The sequence below is a fragment of the Pempheris klunzingeri genome, chromosome 10 (genome assembly GCF_042242105.1).
Source record: "Pempheris klunzingeri isolate RE-2024b chromosome 10, fPemKlu1.hap1, whole genome shotgun sequence".
In the NCBI taxonomy this organism is placed as follows: Eukaryota; Metazoa; Chordata; class Actinopteri; order Acropomatiformes; family Pempheridae; genus Pempheris; species Pempheris klunzingeri.
The window spans coordinates 2,711,883-2,728,083 of NC_092021.1; the positions used below are offsets into that span (position 1 = coordinate 2,711,883).

At 40.7% G+C, this 16,201-nt stretch overlaps 1 protein-coding gene across 1 annotated transcript in view; it reads right to left on the reverse strand.

Annotated features, from left to right (window-relative positions):
* LOC139208584 (MAGUK p55 subfamily member 4-like) overlaps window positions 1–11,399 on the reverse strand; it is a 43,421-nt gene extending 32,022 nt beyond the window's left edge. Inside the window, exon 1 of the mRNA XM_070838305.1 lies at window positions 11,249–11,399. Coding sequence (XP_070694406.1) covers window positions 11,249–11,399 — 151 coding nt within the window. The remainder of the gene's footprint in view (window positions 1–11,248) is intronic.
* Between the last annotated feature and the right edge of the window lie 4,802 nt (window positions 11,400–16,201).

A 16,201-nucleotide genomic window follows, 5' to 3' on the forward strand; every position in this document is an offset into this window, starting at 1 on the left:
TCATGTCATAAGTGTATTGTGTATTTCAGTGTTTCAAGTGTATTTCAGTTTAGAGTCACTTAGCATTTTGCAGCAGCTGCATGTTTTCATTCAGTAAGAGTGTTTTAAGTGGTCTCATTCAGTTACAGGGAATGTTTTGTTTCAATGGGATGTGGTTTCAGTTAAGGAGTGTATTGGTGTTTCCCTGAATTTAATTTGTTGTGTTTTGTATTATCATGTTTATGGTTTATATACTATTCAATGAGGTTTATATCATAGCCTATGTATTATAGACGGTTACATATTCAATGTATATTAATAGGTATAGCTTTTTTGATATGTAATGGTCAGCCTTAAGGATATATATATATCCTTTATATATATATATATATATATATATATATATATATATATATATATATATATATATATATATATATATATCCTTTATATATATATATATATATATATATGTGTGTGTGTGTGTGTGTGTGTGTGTGTGTGTGTGTGTGTGTTTAAGGGCATTTATTTATTTTTAGATTGCTATATGCGTTGTTCATGGAAATAGTTTTTGGATATTGTGGATGTGTATTTGTGTTATTTTGTTATGTTATTGGTAGGGTTTTTCTAGTATTACTTATGAGTTCATCTTGTTGAAGTGTGTGTTATGTTTAAGGTTTTTCCAGTAGTTATATACTTAGTGATTGTTTGAGTGGTATTAGTAATGGTAGTATAGAATGTTAGGTTTTGTTTTGTATTAAGTGCCATACTTGATATATGTGGGAGTTATACTGTGTCAACCACACACTGTTTGTCCGTTGTTGTTGTTGAGATTCAGTAGTAGTTTGCGGAGGTCCCTGTGCTCAGCCAATCAGAGTCCCAGGATGTGTTTGTTTACACAACATCGTGTCGGAGCTGCGTGTTTGTTTACTTTTCTCTAAGCCCGAGAAGGTATGGTATACCGTGGTGTTTTATGCGTTTTGGTCTAGTAAATAATGTGTTTTTTTGTTAGTGTAGTTATATTGTTACGGTTGCTATTTGTTGGTTAATACACTGCTCAAAAAAATAAAGGGAGCACTAAAATAACACATCCTAGATCTCAATGAATGAAATATTCCAGTTGAAAATCTTTATTCATTACATAGTGGAATGCGTTGAGAACAAAATAACAAAAATGATCAATGTAAATCAAAATTATCCCATGGAGGTCTGGATTTGGAATCATACTCAATAAAAGTGGAAAATCACATTACAGGCTGATCCAACTTCAGTGGAAATTCCTCAAGACAAGTCAAAATGAGGCTCAGTAGTGTGTGTGGCCTCCACGTGCCTGTATGACCTCCCTACAACGCCTGGGCATGCTCCTGATGAGGCGGTGGATGTTCTCCTGAGGGATCTCCTCCCAGACTTGGATTAAAGGATCAGTCAACTCCTGGACAGTCTGTGGTGCAGCGTGGCGTCAGTGGATGGAACGAGACATGATGTCCCAGATGTGCTTGATTGGATTCAGGTCTGGGGAACGGGCAGGCCAGTCCATAGCGTCAATGGCTTCATCATGCAGGAACTGCTGACACACTTCAGCCACATGAGGCCAAGCATTGTCATGCATCAGAAGGAACCCAGGGCCCACTGCACCAGCATATGGTCTCAGCATGGGTCTGAGGATCTCATGGCAGTCAGGGTACCTCTGGCTAGCACATGGAGGGCTGTGCGGCCCTCCAAAGAAATGCCTCCCCACACCATTACTGACCCACCGCCAAATCGGTCATGCTGGAGTATGTTGCAGGCAGCAGAATGTTCTCCACGGCGTCGCCAGACTCTGTCACGTCTGTCTTATGTGCTCAGTGTGAACCTGCTCTCATCCGTGAAGAGCACAGGGTGCCAATGGCAAATCTGCCAATCTTGGTGTTCTCTGGCAAATGGCAATCGCCCTGCACGGTGTTGGGCTGTAAGCACAAGCCCCACTTGTGGACGTTGGGCCCTCATACCACCCTCATGGAGTCTGTTTCTGACAGTTTGAGCAGAAACGTGCACATTAGTGGCCTACTGGAGGTCATTTTGCAGGGCTCTGGCAGTGCGTAACATCGATGTTACAGAGTAACTGTTGATTATACCTAGCAATATTTATTTATTAGTGAATCAGATGTTATCGCTGAGTTTATATTGTTCTTGTGTACAACAACTGTTTCTGATAAGGGAAGCCACTGTCATGGTGGATCGTTCATCATAAAGTAGAGTAGTAGTCCTGTTGGAGAAAGTACAAAGACGTCATGTTAGATAGCATAGTGTTACGGTAGTAAAGCATCGCTGATATTGAAATACATGATATTTTAAAAAGTAAATTGTCACAGTAGCAAAGTAACAGTGTAGAGAAGTTCAAGAAGCGTCAAGAGAAACCGCACTGTGTAATCTGTAATCACATCACAGTGATGGGGAAGTTAAGCAGGCGTCGTGTCTACATATGTCTTAGCTTTTGTTATTGTCATGTGCTTTTACATAGTGGATGGAGTGTGTAATTGTGTTTATCAGAATCAGAATCAGAATTACTTTAATAATCCCCAGGGGGAAATTGCTTTTTTTTACACACAGCTCCAAAAGAATAAGAATAAACTTCAAACACGAAAGTAATAATAATGATAATAATAATGATACAAATAATACCACTAATACTAATAACATATAACAACATGTACATTCAGAGTGAGATGTATTATATAATACTAATAATACTACTGTTGTGACTTCTCTGATGCCGATGATGTGCAGTTGATGAAAGGAGACGTCCGCTGACAATGACTTAGTGAATAAAAATAGGTTTATTACAAAAAGGTCAGTTGTTTAACAGGCACCACCAGCCAATTCTAGGAACAGACAGTGTAACCGACGGACGAATCTGCTGTCTCTGTCCTCGCCTTCCTCGAGCCACCTCTCTGGTCACTTCTTTATACCCCTTTGACCATCCATCCCAACATCTGGTTTTCATCCATATAACAGTTCTATTCTTTGTTTTAGGGGTACAAGGATATATTAGAAGGACACCATCCCCCAGTATCTAGTGAGGGGGAGCAAAGGTCAGATCTCCACTGCCTAGGTCAAGCAGTTCCCAGTCTATCTGTCTCCAGATAATCGATCACAGATCCGAAAAAGAGAAACAATGACCACTACTACATCATATGCCCTAAAGGCACATACCAAACACTATATACATAGTTATACTCACTCCAGACACATATCAGACACTACATATCATACACCACATATTTCCCCCATTCGAGACTAACAAGAGTCTCGAAAAAGAAAAGTAGGGTAATACAGTCATATCTGTAAATAATTGTATGTGAAACACTTGATGGCACTTCAATTGTTTAACCATCCCCTTCTATATATTCTTGCTACAGCATAGCCTTAGCAATAAAGTAATTTGTTGGAGTGTGAGAGCGAAAAACCCATCAGGCAGCCATCTTACTGATAACATCCATCAAACAACTTAGACAGGAAAACTCTCTCCACAGTCCCTCTGCCCTAGGCGCCTACATAAGGTACTCCAAGCCAATTGAAAAAAAAAAAAGAAGGGTTTTGACGATAGTGTAGGAACAAATGAAAGCAAATACATGCGGAAAACTCAGAAATAAAATCAAAAAAGTGTCCAAAGTCCGGCTGGTCGACCCATCGCACCATTCAATGGACCTTTCCCTACCTAACCAATACTAACCCTAAACATCAAAAACAAAAAAAACACCTGAGGTCCCACTGTATTCACATCATAACAGAATATCCTACACAAAGTAGTTCCACAACATTGAAACATTGAAACATTACTCATACAGTTAGAAAAAACTCCAAACAGTGTATATGATCATTCAAAAATCATTTCTAATCTAAATGTCCTACTATTAATTCATAATAACATACAATGTAGCTATCAGTATCACAGATTAAAATATAATAAAACAAAGTCCTACTGTTAATTGTATAATAAACCATACAGGTATATCAAACTGTTAAATATACTCTCCATGATATTTAAAATCAGATTTGTCTGAGTGTTATCTCCAGGCATAACCACTCCAACCCATCTCAATATCAAAGCCTTTGCAAACGTCAACACCAGCGTACAGAAACAAAACATAACACACAAAGATAGTACAACAGCTACCAAAATCTGAACCATTATAGCTCCCATAGGTCCTACACTTTGCTGCAACCAAGCATTAGCTGACCATCCAGCTCCTTCCAATGGGCCAAACGCATCTCTAATTCGTTTCAACGCATCTATGACATTAGTCATATTGTCCGAACTATCAGGAAAGTGTCAAAGTGTAACAGGCTTCTCCTGTCAAATTTAAAGACATAGTCCACCTTGTTTGGCCAAAATATAATCTAGCGCCATATCATGTTTCAACAATGTCAATCTGTGACTCCTCTGAGTATTAGACAAATAATTGAAACCTTGTATGGTCTCATTCGCAAAACCCTGTAGGGTATAGGTTTTATTATCAATATGATCAGCTAAGAATGTCACTCCATACCATGGAAATAATCCTAAATCACATTTCTCACCCAAATTTATTCTCCAATGATAAGACTCCAAATTATTAAATTGCGCCAACTCTCTTTTCCTCCTACTCCCCAGATCATCAGTGGACTGAACCTTGTCAGCTCCCTGTCCCTTCTGGACAAACATAACCTCATAGGGAAGCTTCAATTGTGCCATGTAACAACATCCAGTCCACCCATATGGGAGAAATATGTATGCCTTATCACCACAAATCCACCAAAGATCTTTAAAGTTCCCTATGGTCACATTTCCTGGCAACTCTTGGTGCCTAACGCTTAAAATCCTACTATCTCTGTGGTGGGGTGCCTGAAAAGTCACTGTATACACTTTGGTAGCTACTTGCTGATCTCTATTTTCAAACTGCATCGTATAATTGTCACATTCTGATATTCCCATAAACATACCAGCCTTATTCTTGATACCCTTTGAACAAAAACATGTTGAAGCCTTTACAGGTGACACATCCAAAGCATCAGGAACAGCTGTCATAACATCATCATGCTGGTCCAGTAAATTAATGTATGGCAAATCCCTCAACCAAGAACAATTATGTCGAGGTTTAAATAAATTCACAGACAGAGCCATCCAAACGTCTATTGATGATTGTTGATTATACAGTAACCATGATAATGCATAACTTTGACAAATGGGGTCCAATGGATCCGGTAATGTTTCCAGAATTGAAGGCCATGTTCCTGGTGACGGAACTCTCACTACACATGGACAATTCCTATTGGTAGCCGTTCTCACAGAATGAGTTAACTGCTGAAACCACAAATTCCTACTCGCTCATGGATCTGCTATTTGTAACATTGAAGAATCAAACCCAAATGCCTTCCACTTGATCTCCCTCTTCTGTAATGCATGATAACATTCAGTCATATTACCTGATGTCCAATCAAAATCAACCAAATCATGGTCTATATCCAACGTATTCCTCTGAATTTTCACAACTGAATCCACATCACTCTTCTTAACATCTGATACTTGCTCTCCAATTTCCTCACTATTGTCATACAAAACATCCTTCAATTCCATCTCAGATTTCTTGGTCACACTTCCTATTGACTTTAACATAACAGATGTCGTACTTGTCATTGCTAAGGTTGTCACCACATTTGAAGCTTTCGTAGAGACTTCAGAAACCATAACCGTTTTATTGAAAGAGGGTACCAACCCCTCTACCTGTCATGTCTCGTCGTGTGTGTTAGTTTGTCTAGGTTCACTTGTGTCTAGTCTTGTCTCTCACTTCCTGTTTTATTTTGAAAACTAAACTCTCCTCTTGTTTCAGGCTGTTTGACTTCCTGCCCTTGTGTGTTTTCCCGCCAGTGTGATTGTCTGCCCCGCCCTGATTGTTTCCACCTGTTCCCCATTACCTTGTGTATAAGTAATCTGCGTCTCCCTTTGTCTTGTGCCAGATTGTCTTGTCTCGTCCGAGCATCATAGGTCACTTGTGTTTTTGCAACCAAGCCATAGATTGTCATGCCATGTAATTAGTAAGTATCCTGTCCATGTAAGTATTGTATTGTATTAAAGAGTTTGTCACCAGATTAAATGTGTCTTGCTTTGTGCATTTGGGTCCACCCTGCCTCTGAGCCCTGTGTGTAATACTACCTTACTTATATGATTCTTCAGTACAGCACAAATAACAGTCGTCACCGCCCTGTCAGTACTATGTCTCGACCATGTCCATCTTTCCACATAGGGGGATTCCTTCCATCTATATTCCATTTCCCACATTGACATGGTAGGGAAACTGAACCTTCTAACTTAGCACCTATCACAACTCTCAAAGGAGATGAAGTTACCGGAATCACCTGTGGTGTATCTGCAATTATCTGTACAACTTTTGTAGCCTCAGTAACCTTTGAAGCTGAAACAGTGGATTTCTGCCTCACTCCTTCGATCTTTACCGGATGAGCCAATGTCACAGTTATCAATTCTCCTACTTTTCTAACAACTGGAGGTTCTGTTGACTTACTTTCCTCCATCACCACTAAAGTTACTATGTTAGTTCTATAAACTAACCCCGACTGCACACTATAATGAGAGCATTTATAATCTCCTTGATCTTCCAACTGAGATCCGACTATGTAAAAGCTACAGTCCTCTTCCATATTTACTCTCCTTTGATTGTCCTTTCCTATTAGTGACATCTCAATTAAGTCAAAAATCCTATGGTGAGTATCTTCCCACTGAACTCGATACTTACTACGATCATCTTTCTCATCTACACACTGGCATGGGAGCCGAACTGATCTTCCCAAAAGCACTTCAACTTTAGTTCTCATAACGCTTAGGTCTGACCCTGTTTCGGACTGGCCTTGGACCCCTTGTTCTAACTGGACCTTTCTCCTGTAGAGACCTCACAGTCCTCTGGAGTCTCTGGTGCGCTACATTCAAGGGGCATAGGCTCTGCTGATCCTGGGACATATTGCAAATCAACGTCCAGAAATCTCCTTTCCTGTCCATTGACTGACAAGTCATCTCTGGCATCATCAATAACATACTCAATATCATCATGCACATCTGCAGCATGGTCACTCTCTCCTTCTGGCTGTTGACCTTGGTGGTCCTCATGTACCACTGCTGTGTTCGGCTCAAATGAGCCTTCAACATTTTTATTCTGTACGCGTACTGCCTCTTCTGTTGGAGCTTTAACACAATGTGATAAATGGTACCACGTTGGAGACCCTTTAACCTGTACCGCAGTTCCAGTACTGCGAACAACTTCAAATGGTCCTTCGCGGCGTTCGTTATACCACTTCCTTCTAAACACCTTCACGAATACCTTGTCTCCAGGTTGCACTGTATCCCTCTTTTTCTCATCAAGTCTTTCTTGTACCTCCTCCTGTTTTTGCATGTCAGAAACATACATGGATATTCTCTTATGTAAGGCAACTATATACGTAACGTGTGCTCGCATTTCATCTTCCAAGAGGGCCAGACTTGGACCTTTTCCATTTGTGCGCAAATAAGGTGTTGGCATCTGTCTGCCTGTGATCAACTCATGAGGTGTCATGTGCAAGTCACGAAGCTCACTTGAGCGACACACCATTAATGCTAATGGAAGTGCTGCTACCCAATTTAAGCCTGTGTGTTGACAGATCTTAATACAATTTTTCAATACCCCATTCATTTTTTCACAAATACCCTGGCTTTGTGGATGGTACACAGCTCCCAAACGCTGTTTGATTCCCAATTTCCCTTACCGTCTTATCCACAAACTCTTTACCATTATCTGAGGATATGCGATCTGGAAGTCCCCATCTACTTATGACTTCACGACACAAAAACTTGGCAACTGATTGAGCATCCTTCCGCTTGGTAGGACAGGCTTCAGGCCATCGTGAAAATCTGTCCACTACAACCAACATGTATCTTTTACCATCAACTGGCTTTATCATGTCAACGTAATCCACCACTAGCTCACGCATAGGACCTGTCGGAGTTGGAATGTAAGCAGGAGGAACTGTCACACCCCTCCGTACATTATTTTTCAAACAGATTGTACATCTTCCTATGAGATAAGCAATCTGTTCAAGCAAATACGGTGCCCAAAATCCATACTCTTTTGTGATCCTTCTCCTAACCTCCCCCCTTGCAACATGAGCTAGCCCATGTGCTTCTTGGATCATCAAACCTAGCAGGTCAGGTAGTGCTACCATCAGCCCTTCATGATTTCGCCACAGACCGGTAGAATCTTGACTAGCGCCTCGGTCTGACCATAATTGCTTATCCACTACAGAAGCAGCTTCCTGCATTAACACTACATCCCTGAGTGTGATCTTATCCTCCAACTCCACTTCATGAGTAACCAAAAGCACTTTACCAGGTCCATCTGCTCCTGTCACTGCTTTTGCAGCTTCATCAGCCGCTTTATTACCCTGCGTAACCCTTGACATGTCCTTTTTGTGAGCTGCACACTTGGTTATAGCTATTTCCTTAGGCTTCATCATTGCATGCAACAATTTCATTATCTGAACATGATGCTGAATAGCTGAACCATCTGTTTTCTTAAATCCTCGATTTTTCCACACTGATCCAAACAAATGACATACATTATGTGCATATGCAGAATCTGTATATATTGTCACTCGCTTTCCTTCTGCCAACAAACATGCTTCAGTCAGTCCCACAAGTTCAGCCAACTGTGCAGATGCAGGTTGTGGTATAACTTCTGCTTTCTCTACCACAAACTCACTTCCCTGAGCTTTCACTACTGCATAGCCTGCACTCAATTTGTCTCCTATCCAATAGCAGGATCCATCAGTCCAATACTCCAGATCTGCCTCTTCTAACGGAAGAGCTTGCAAATCCGACCTAAGCCTTGAATATTTTTCTGTCTCCTGAACACAATCATGTGGCTCTCCATCCTCTGGAGTTGGCAAATGCTCTGCTGGATTTATTGTAGAACACCTTACCAAAGTTACATCTCCCTGCTCCAAGAGCCTATGATAATCTCTGAGCCTAGACATAGTCAATGTATGTTTACCATAGTTCAGGAGATTCCTGAGACTGTGATGAGTAAGGATTGTCACTGGATAACCCATAGTCACTGCAGACGCTTTATCATACATTAGATATACCCCCACCATTGCTCTGTAGCACAGTGGTAATCCCAATTCTACTTCTGAGTAAGCAGTAGAATAGTAAGATATGGGTTGAGGACTTATCCCTGTACCTGTTGGCTGACAAAGAACTGCACAAGCATATTTACCTCCGGTGGATGTAGACACATACAGCAAAAAGTTCTTTGAATAGTCTGGCATCGCTAGCGCTGGAACTTCTTGTAACCTTTGTTTAACTGTTTCAAAAGCCAACAAACCATCCTGTGTCCAGGTCAGATTACTGTAGAGTTGAGCACTCCCAGTATCTTTTATCATAGCCCTCAAAGATCCTACGAGACTAGCGTAGTCTTCTATCCATGCTGAGGAATAACCCGTAATACCAAGAAACATCATCATTTCTCTAACTGTTCTAGGCTTTGGGGCTTTCCGAATGGCCTCTAGATGTCTATCAGAGATGGCTCTGTGTCCTTGAGTTATTGTTTGACCCAGATAAACCACTTTCTCCTGACAGTACTGCAACTTTTTCTGAGAAACCTTGTGCCCTTTCTCTGCCAAAACCTGCAACAGCTTAATTGAATCCTTATGACATATTTCTTTGTTTGGTGAGCAAATAATAATGTCATCAACATATTGAACCACAATGCTCTCCAAGATCTGATCTATCCCTGCCAAATCATCTTTCAATACTTTATTGAAAATATGAGGACTGTGTTTAAATCCTTGTGGCAACCTCTTGTATTCATAGAATAGTCCGTTGTATGTAAACCCAAACAAACCTCGACTTTCTATACTAAGTGGAACACTGAAAAATGCTCCACACAGATCTAACACTGTGAAGCATGCAGCATTTGGGGGAATTTGAGCTAACAAAGTGTGAGGATCTGGCACTTCAGCTGGGAAATCAGCCACCACTTCATTCACTGCTCTCAAGTCATGCACCATACGATAGGAATTATCTGGCTTCTTCAAAGGCAACAGAGGTGTATTGCTCTGAGGATTTGAACTTATTGCCAAAACGTCTGCTTGCAACAGTCCTTCAATTTGTGATCCAATCCCTTGGACGGCCTCCTCCTTCAGTGGGTACTGGCTCTTCCATGGTGGTACAGTTCCTGGCCGAAGTTCACCTCTTACGGGCTGGGCTGATTTCACAAAACCAATATCCGTACTATGCTTTGACCACAAACGTTCTGGAACTTGTCGCAACATCTCTTCTCTCATGCTGTCTGAGTCTACTTCAACACTGAGAATTGACTCATGTGTCATCCGCACAGTCTGTGGTTGTCCTCGTCCTTGAGCTGAAATCATAATCTTTATAAACCGCTGGTCTTCACTTCTCCAAATAGCAACATTTTCCTTCATCTGTGTAAAAGTTGCCTCCTCTGCTTGTATCATCATTGTTCCTATATGTTTTTGCTCACATCCTTCAGCCACCATCAAAGACACATGTGGAACACTCTTCTCGATATCATACTCTTTTTCAAGATAATCATTGCTGTTTATCTTCATAGCTGCTCCCTGTGGTCCCAAAATTATACAGCTTGAACTAAGCTGAACTTCTTTTGGTTGTTGACTCAACCATTCCTCCGAATTAGATCGAACAGCATTCTTGAAATATTTGATTATGCAGTGGAGTAGATACTCCGGTAACCTAGCTTCAGACATGTTTGCCACAATAAAGTTTTCCCACAGTTTAACTGGCTCCAGGAACTCTGGACTAAGATTTCCAATCCAAAATACTTCAGAGGCCTCAGCTTCTGTTGTCATAACTAATTGGTGACAGGCATCACTTGGCACATCCACCAGACAGCCGTCCGGTGTACAACGTATTGTACATTTTAATCTGCACAAAGCATCTCTTCCCAAAAGTGGAATGGGTGTATGCTCTGACACCAATATTGGTATTTTAATCTTCTGATTTCTACAGCAGAGCTCAATTGGTCTTGTGAGAGGAATCAGCTGTTTCACACCCTCAAATCCGATTGTCCTCACCATTTGGCCAGACATGGGGAGATGTATAGCATCTTCAGGCCGAACACAGGTGAAAGCAGCTCCGCTGTCTACCATCATTTTCAATGATTTTTCATTTACTTTCACCTCTATCGTTGGATCTTGTTCTGGCCCTGACACTACCAGCTGACACCTCCCTTTCGGGTCTTCTGGGCATCCCTAGAATCCTGGCTCCGGACCCCTGTAAGGGTTCGCCGGTCCCCTGGGCATCCGTGTTTGTCCCCTGAGTCCACCTCTGAAACCTCCTCTGTAGCCTCCCCCTGGCCTGTAACAGTCACGAGCATAGTGGCCTATCTCTCCACAATTATAACATGCTTCATTCTGTTGAAAATTTGAATTAAAGTTTCCTCCTCTTCCTCTTCCAAAACTTCCACGGCCTCTTCCTCGCCATGCTTGCGTCTGACCAAGAACTGGTTGTGGAAAGGAAGCAATGGGGGTCACAGATGATGGCTGGGGTGGTTGAAGCTGAATCTGTCCCTGCTGCGGTTGTGATATTTGTAGATTTGGTTGGGACTGACTCTGCATAACTACAGCCTGTTTCTTCTCTTTCTTCCTGTTATCTCCTAGTTGTATCTGATTGAGTTTCCTCAAAGTCTCCTGGTCCTGTTCGGTCTGATCATGTTCCTTTTTCCGATATAACTCAACTTGATGTGCTATGTGATCTGTATAGACACTTTTTGTCATGCTCCCAAGACCAACCACTTCAGCTAGCTTACTCCTCACTGGCAGAGGCAGCCCTTTTTGCAATTTAGCTCGCAAAATCGACTGCTCCATTTGGTTTGCATCTGGGTCTCGACCTGTAATATTCCTCCACATCTGATGAGCTCTTGACACATAGGCCCTCGGGTTCTCCTGTGACCCCATTGACTCAATAAGAATATTATCAGGGTGTACATTTGTTGGAAATGTGTCCTTCAGTGCTCTCCACACCTGGCCTCTACTTGCAGCAAACAACTCTGGATCGTTCACAGCAGTCCTCACATACCGATTCAGTCCTGCCCTCTGCAAAATCTCTTCCATAGCTGAAACTCCAAGAAGATTAGCTAGAAGTCTCTTGATGTCTCCCATAGCAGGCTGAGTTCCTACCAAAACTTCTTCCAACTTCGAAATCCAAGGATGTGCTCCATCCTGAAGAATAGGCAATTTCTCAAGAATGTCTGACATATCCGTATTCTGCCAAGGCTTGTACTCTAGATCCTGCCCTCTGATGATTACTGGACACATCTTATCGGGTTCCTGTCCCTTTCTTGATCGCAGTGCATACCCCAAAACACCTGATTTTGAAGACCTTTTCTTCTTTAATTCTTTCTCCACTAACTGCAACTCCTGTAGTTGATTCTCTAGGCTTTTTCGACTTTCCATACAGGTAGATTCTTCCAGGTCCAAAAGACATCTATCTATAGTAACCTTAACCTCTCTTAGAGCCTGCTGTCTTTCATCATCTCTCCCAGTACTAGATGCTGCTGGAAGGAAATATGCGGACCCTTCGACATCCAGGTCCTCATTACTGTCTCCATTATCACTCTCATCAGTATCATTCCTTCCTGCAGTCATCCTCCTGTGTGATCTACAGCCTCTTTCCTCAGCTTTAGCCAACATCCGCTTAATTACTGGGACGTATCCACCAACAGCTCCATCTGAATCATCCTGACTTTTTTCTACCATTTCCATCCTTCTGAATCTCACTTCACTCAGACCTCCTGAATGTGCTGTCTTCCTTTTGCTTTTAGAGCTTGGGTACATTTTTATAGTAGTTTTAGCTTTTCCCATCTCTATGACTTGCTCATTCTCATCTTTAATGCAATAATTCCCCTCTTGGCTAATCACTGGAAGCTGGGGATAAACATCAGCAAACTCCATCTTCTCCTCATAAGGTGGAGGCCGCTTCACTGGGGCTGTATGTGAGAAGGGTGCATTTACCTTTGCCACTAGCTTTTCTGTTTCCTTTGTGTTCTTTTCTATTTCTTGAACACCTCTCTCCCTTCTCTCTTTTGTAGCTTGCAACCATTTCTGTCCCTCATTGTCAAACAATTGCAGAATGCCAAGCTCTGTCTTTCTCTTCTCCTTACGTTTCTGTCCCTTCTTACCTTTCTTTTGCCCTACCTTGTATGCAGATACAAGAACATGCATTGTTCTAATTACATCCGGATTAAGAGTCCCTTCCACTGGCCAAGGTTGATCAATATCAGGCCAACGCTTACTCCATTTCTCTGACATCTGTGTGATACCTTTAATGAGTGGATTGTTCTTTTGAACTACTTCAACTGGAGTTATTACTTTAGAACTTTTAATATCCATTTTTAATTACTTTGAATTTGCCAACCTCAGAAGATCCCAAAGAGTTATTAATACAAAGCAGAGTTTTTAAGTTGTCAATTAATTTCACTATTTATGCCTTCAATCAAACTAGATCATGCTCAGACAATGAAACCAACATCAACAACTCTCCACACTATTTGCCAGCATCAAATCAAAAAAAGGTATTGCTCCACACAAATTGATCAATCCGTTGCCAAGCTTCCCTTTTTTTGGATAACTACACCTTGTAATATCCTTCATACAGGTACTTAATTAATCCCAAATTTCCCAAGAACACTATATGCTCATATGCAATATAACATTTGACATATAAATCAACAAATGTTTTCTACAGATGGGTGTACACGCAAGTAGATAATCGCAATCACTTTAAAAGAGTTTGTGGATAAATTGCACTAGCCTTGCTTGAGCTGATTTCAGGATCATCCGCAAGCCTTGATGAATGTGAATCACCGTCAGGAGTGCTCCTGCCTGTCGTTAGGAGGATCCAAAATCAGACCCCTTCTTCCTCTTTGTCTCTTCCCCAACTCTCATACATCATAGATAGATAGACAGAAGGGAAAGGAAAACAAAGCAAGAGGTCAGTGTCTTAATATACTCCTAAAACCTTATAAACACTTTAATAATCGATTCAATGGAGTTTACACACATCTTCTATCAACCCTCTAGGTTATTATATTCTAATACAACAGATGTCTTCTTATGAAAGTTTCTCTTTGTACAGCAAACTATTTAACAGACACAATTCTGTCAATATGTTATTAACATAACACTTTAAAGAGTGAATACTTCTTTTATTTCAAATTAATTAGTTAATATGTACTCAGTCTTCAATGTGATTTGGCCTTAAATTTCTCCTCCTATTTCTCCATCTCTCTGTCTCCCACAGAGAGAAAAAGCAAAAGCAAAAGGGGGGGGGGCTCTCTTGCCACTCCTCCTTCTAGAAAGAGCAAACTAAATGGCCTTCAAAAATTAGGTAACACCCCTTGCTCCGCCTCTGTGAATTCCACCAGAACTTCCAGTCTACTCTGACCATCAGCGAATGAACATCTAGCTCAAACTGCCTGAGGGCCAGTCAGACCCAGTCTAATGAGACACAGTCAAAAGCAAAGTACACTCACAAAAACTAGAGAAATCTTACTCTTCAACAACCAAGATACAAAACCTATCCTCTCACAGTTAAACCTCTCCTTTCTCCTATTTTGAGTAAACCCACATGCTCTTTCAAGCAGATAGATTCTCCTCAAAATGCAGTGTGCATTCAAACATATTCACACACATTAGCAGACCAAAAGAAAAGACAAAGAAAAACTGCATCCCCTTTTTAAACCATCATCCTCTTTCTCTTAAAACCTTCCTGTCAACAAAATTCTTCTACTACTCCTATCTATAATATCAGAATCTATTTCCTCAGCATTATCGCACTTTCAAAAATTAATCCTTTCCTTTATTTTACTTCCTATATTTGTTTTGTTTTTTTTGTATATCCAAACGTCCTCACTGGTCTCTTCAGACACAGCATAGGCTCATATGTTCTATTGTATGTATTAAGTCCTCTTATACATAAGGCTCATGTGCTTTACAAACGTCCTCTCCTGAGGCTCATAGGATTTACAAATGTCCTTTTATGAGGCTCATACTCATTTATCAATGGTATAAAATGTCCCTTTATAAGAGGGCTCATAGGTTTTTATCATTAATGAAACAAAAATGTCTCTTTCTTATACCTTGCTAATCTTTCCTATAGTCAATCACACCATATTTATATCTATTTGCTAACAATCCATTACACACATTAAGTACACAGCCAAAAACTTTGCCAAACTTTTCACACACCGCTTCAGCACCACTCAACACCCACGCACACACACACTCACAGACAGGATCCAGCAGACAAAGACAAACTCCTCTAATAGACAAACATCAATCCCCACAAGACACCAACAGCGCTTAATCCTAAATTTTAAAGTCGACTAATTTCCCTCTATCTTCCTGAAAATTTCTCACTTTGGCCAAACTTCTTCTAAAGCAAATCATCACTTAAACAATGACTTCACAATGCATGCTCCATGAGCACCATTCACTTCTTATTTCACTTTTCTCAACTCTATTTTCTATCTCTTCTCTTAGGCCTATATCTTCTCTTTTACCTCTTCTCTTTATTTCATCTTTTCTCTTCTCTATTTCTTCATTTCATCTATTCTCTTCTTCTCTTATCTTCTACCAATTCGACTATCTCTCAAAGCCAACTTTCACTAGCAGCTAATTTACACATGTCTTACAGTTAAGAAAATGCGGGCCCTGCTTTTCATTAATCATGCATTGTTATTTAGCTTGCTTTCTTGTTACTAGTTCTGCTATTCTACACTTTTACTTCAACTTTTTCTTTTCTAACTCTTTAACTTCTTCACTTCTGTAACTCTTATTCCTTTAACTCTTTAACTTCTTCTACTCTTATTTCTCTTTTACTTCTTTAACTTCAACTTGTAACTTCTTTAACTCTTCTTAATCCTTGCTTCTTTAACTCTATCTTCTTTACTTCTGTACCTTCAACTTCTTTTTCTCTAATTCTATCTTAGTCCCCCTTTTTTCCCCAATTTAGACGGAGTATCACTCTCAACATCAACACATCATCACTTTTCCCACACAGATAAGTGTACAGTGCAGCCAACCAGCAGCAGCACAACAGCTTCGATGTGCCAACCAGTGCCCCTCAAAATATTGAGAAAAACACTCACCTTATGTCACTTTGGGACAGGAGTTGGCC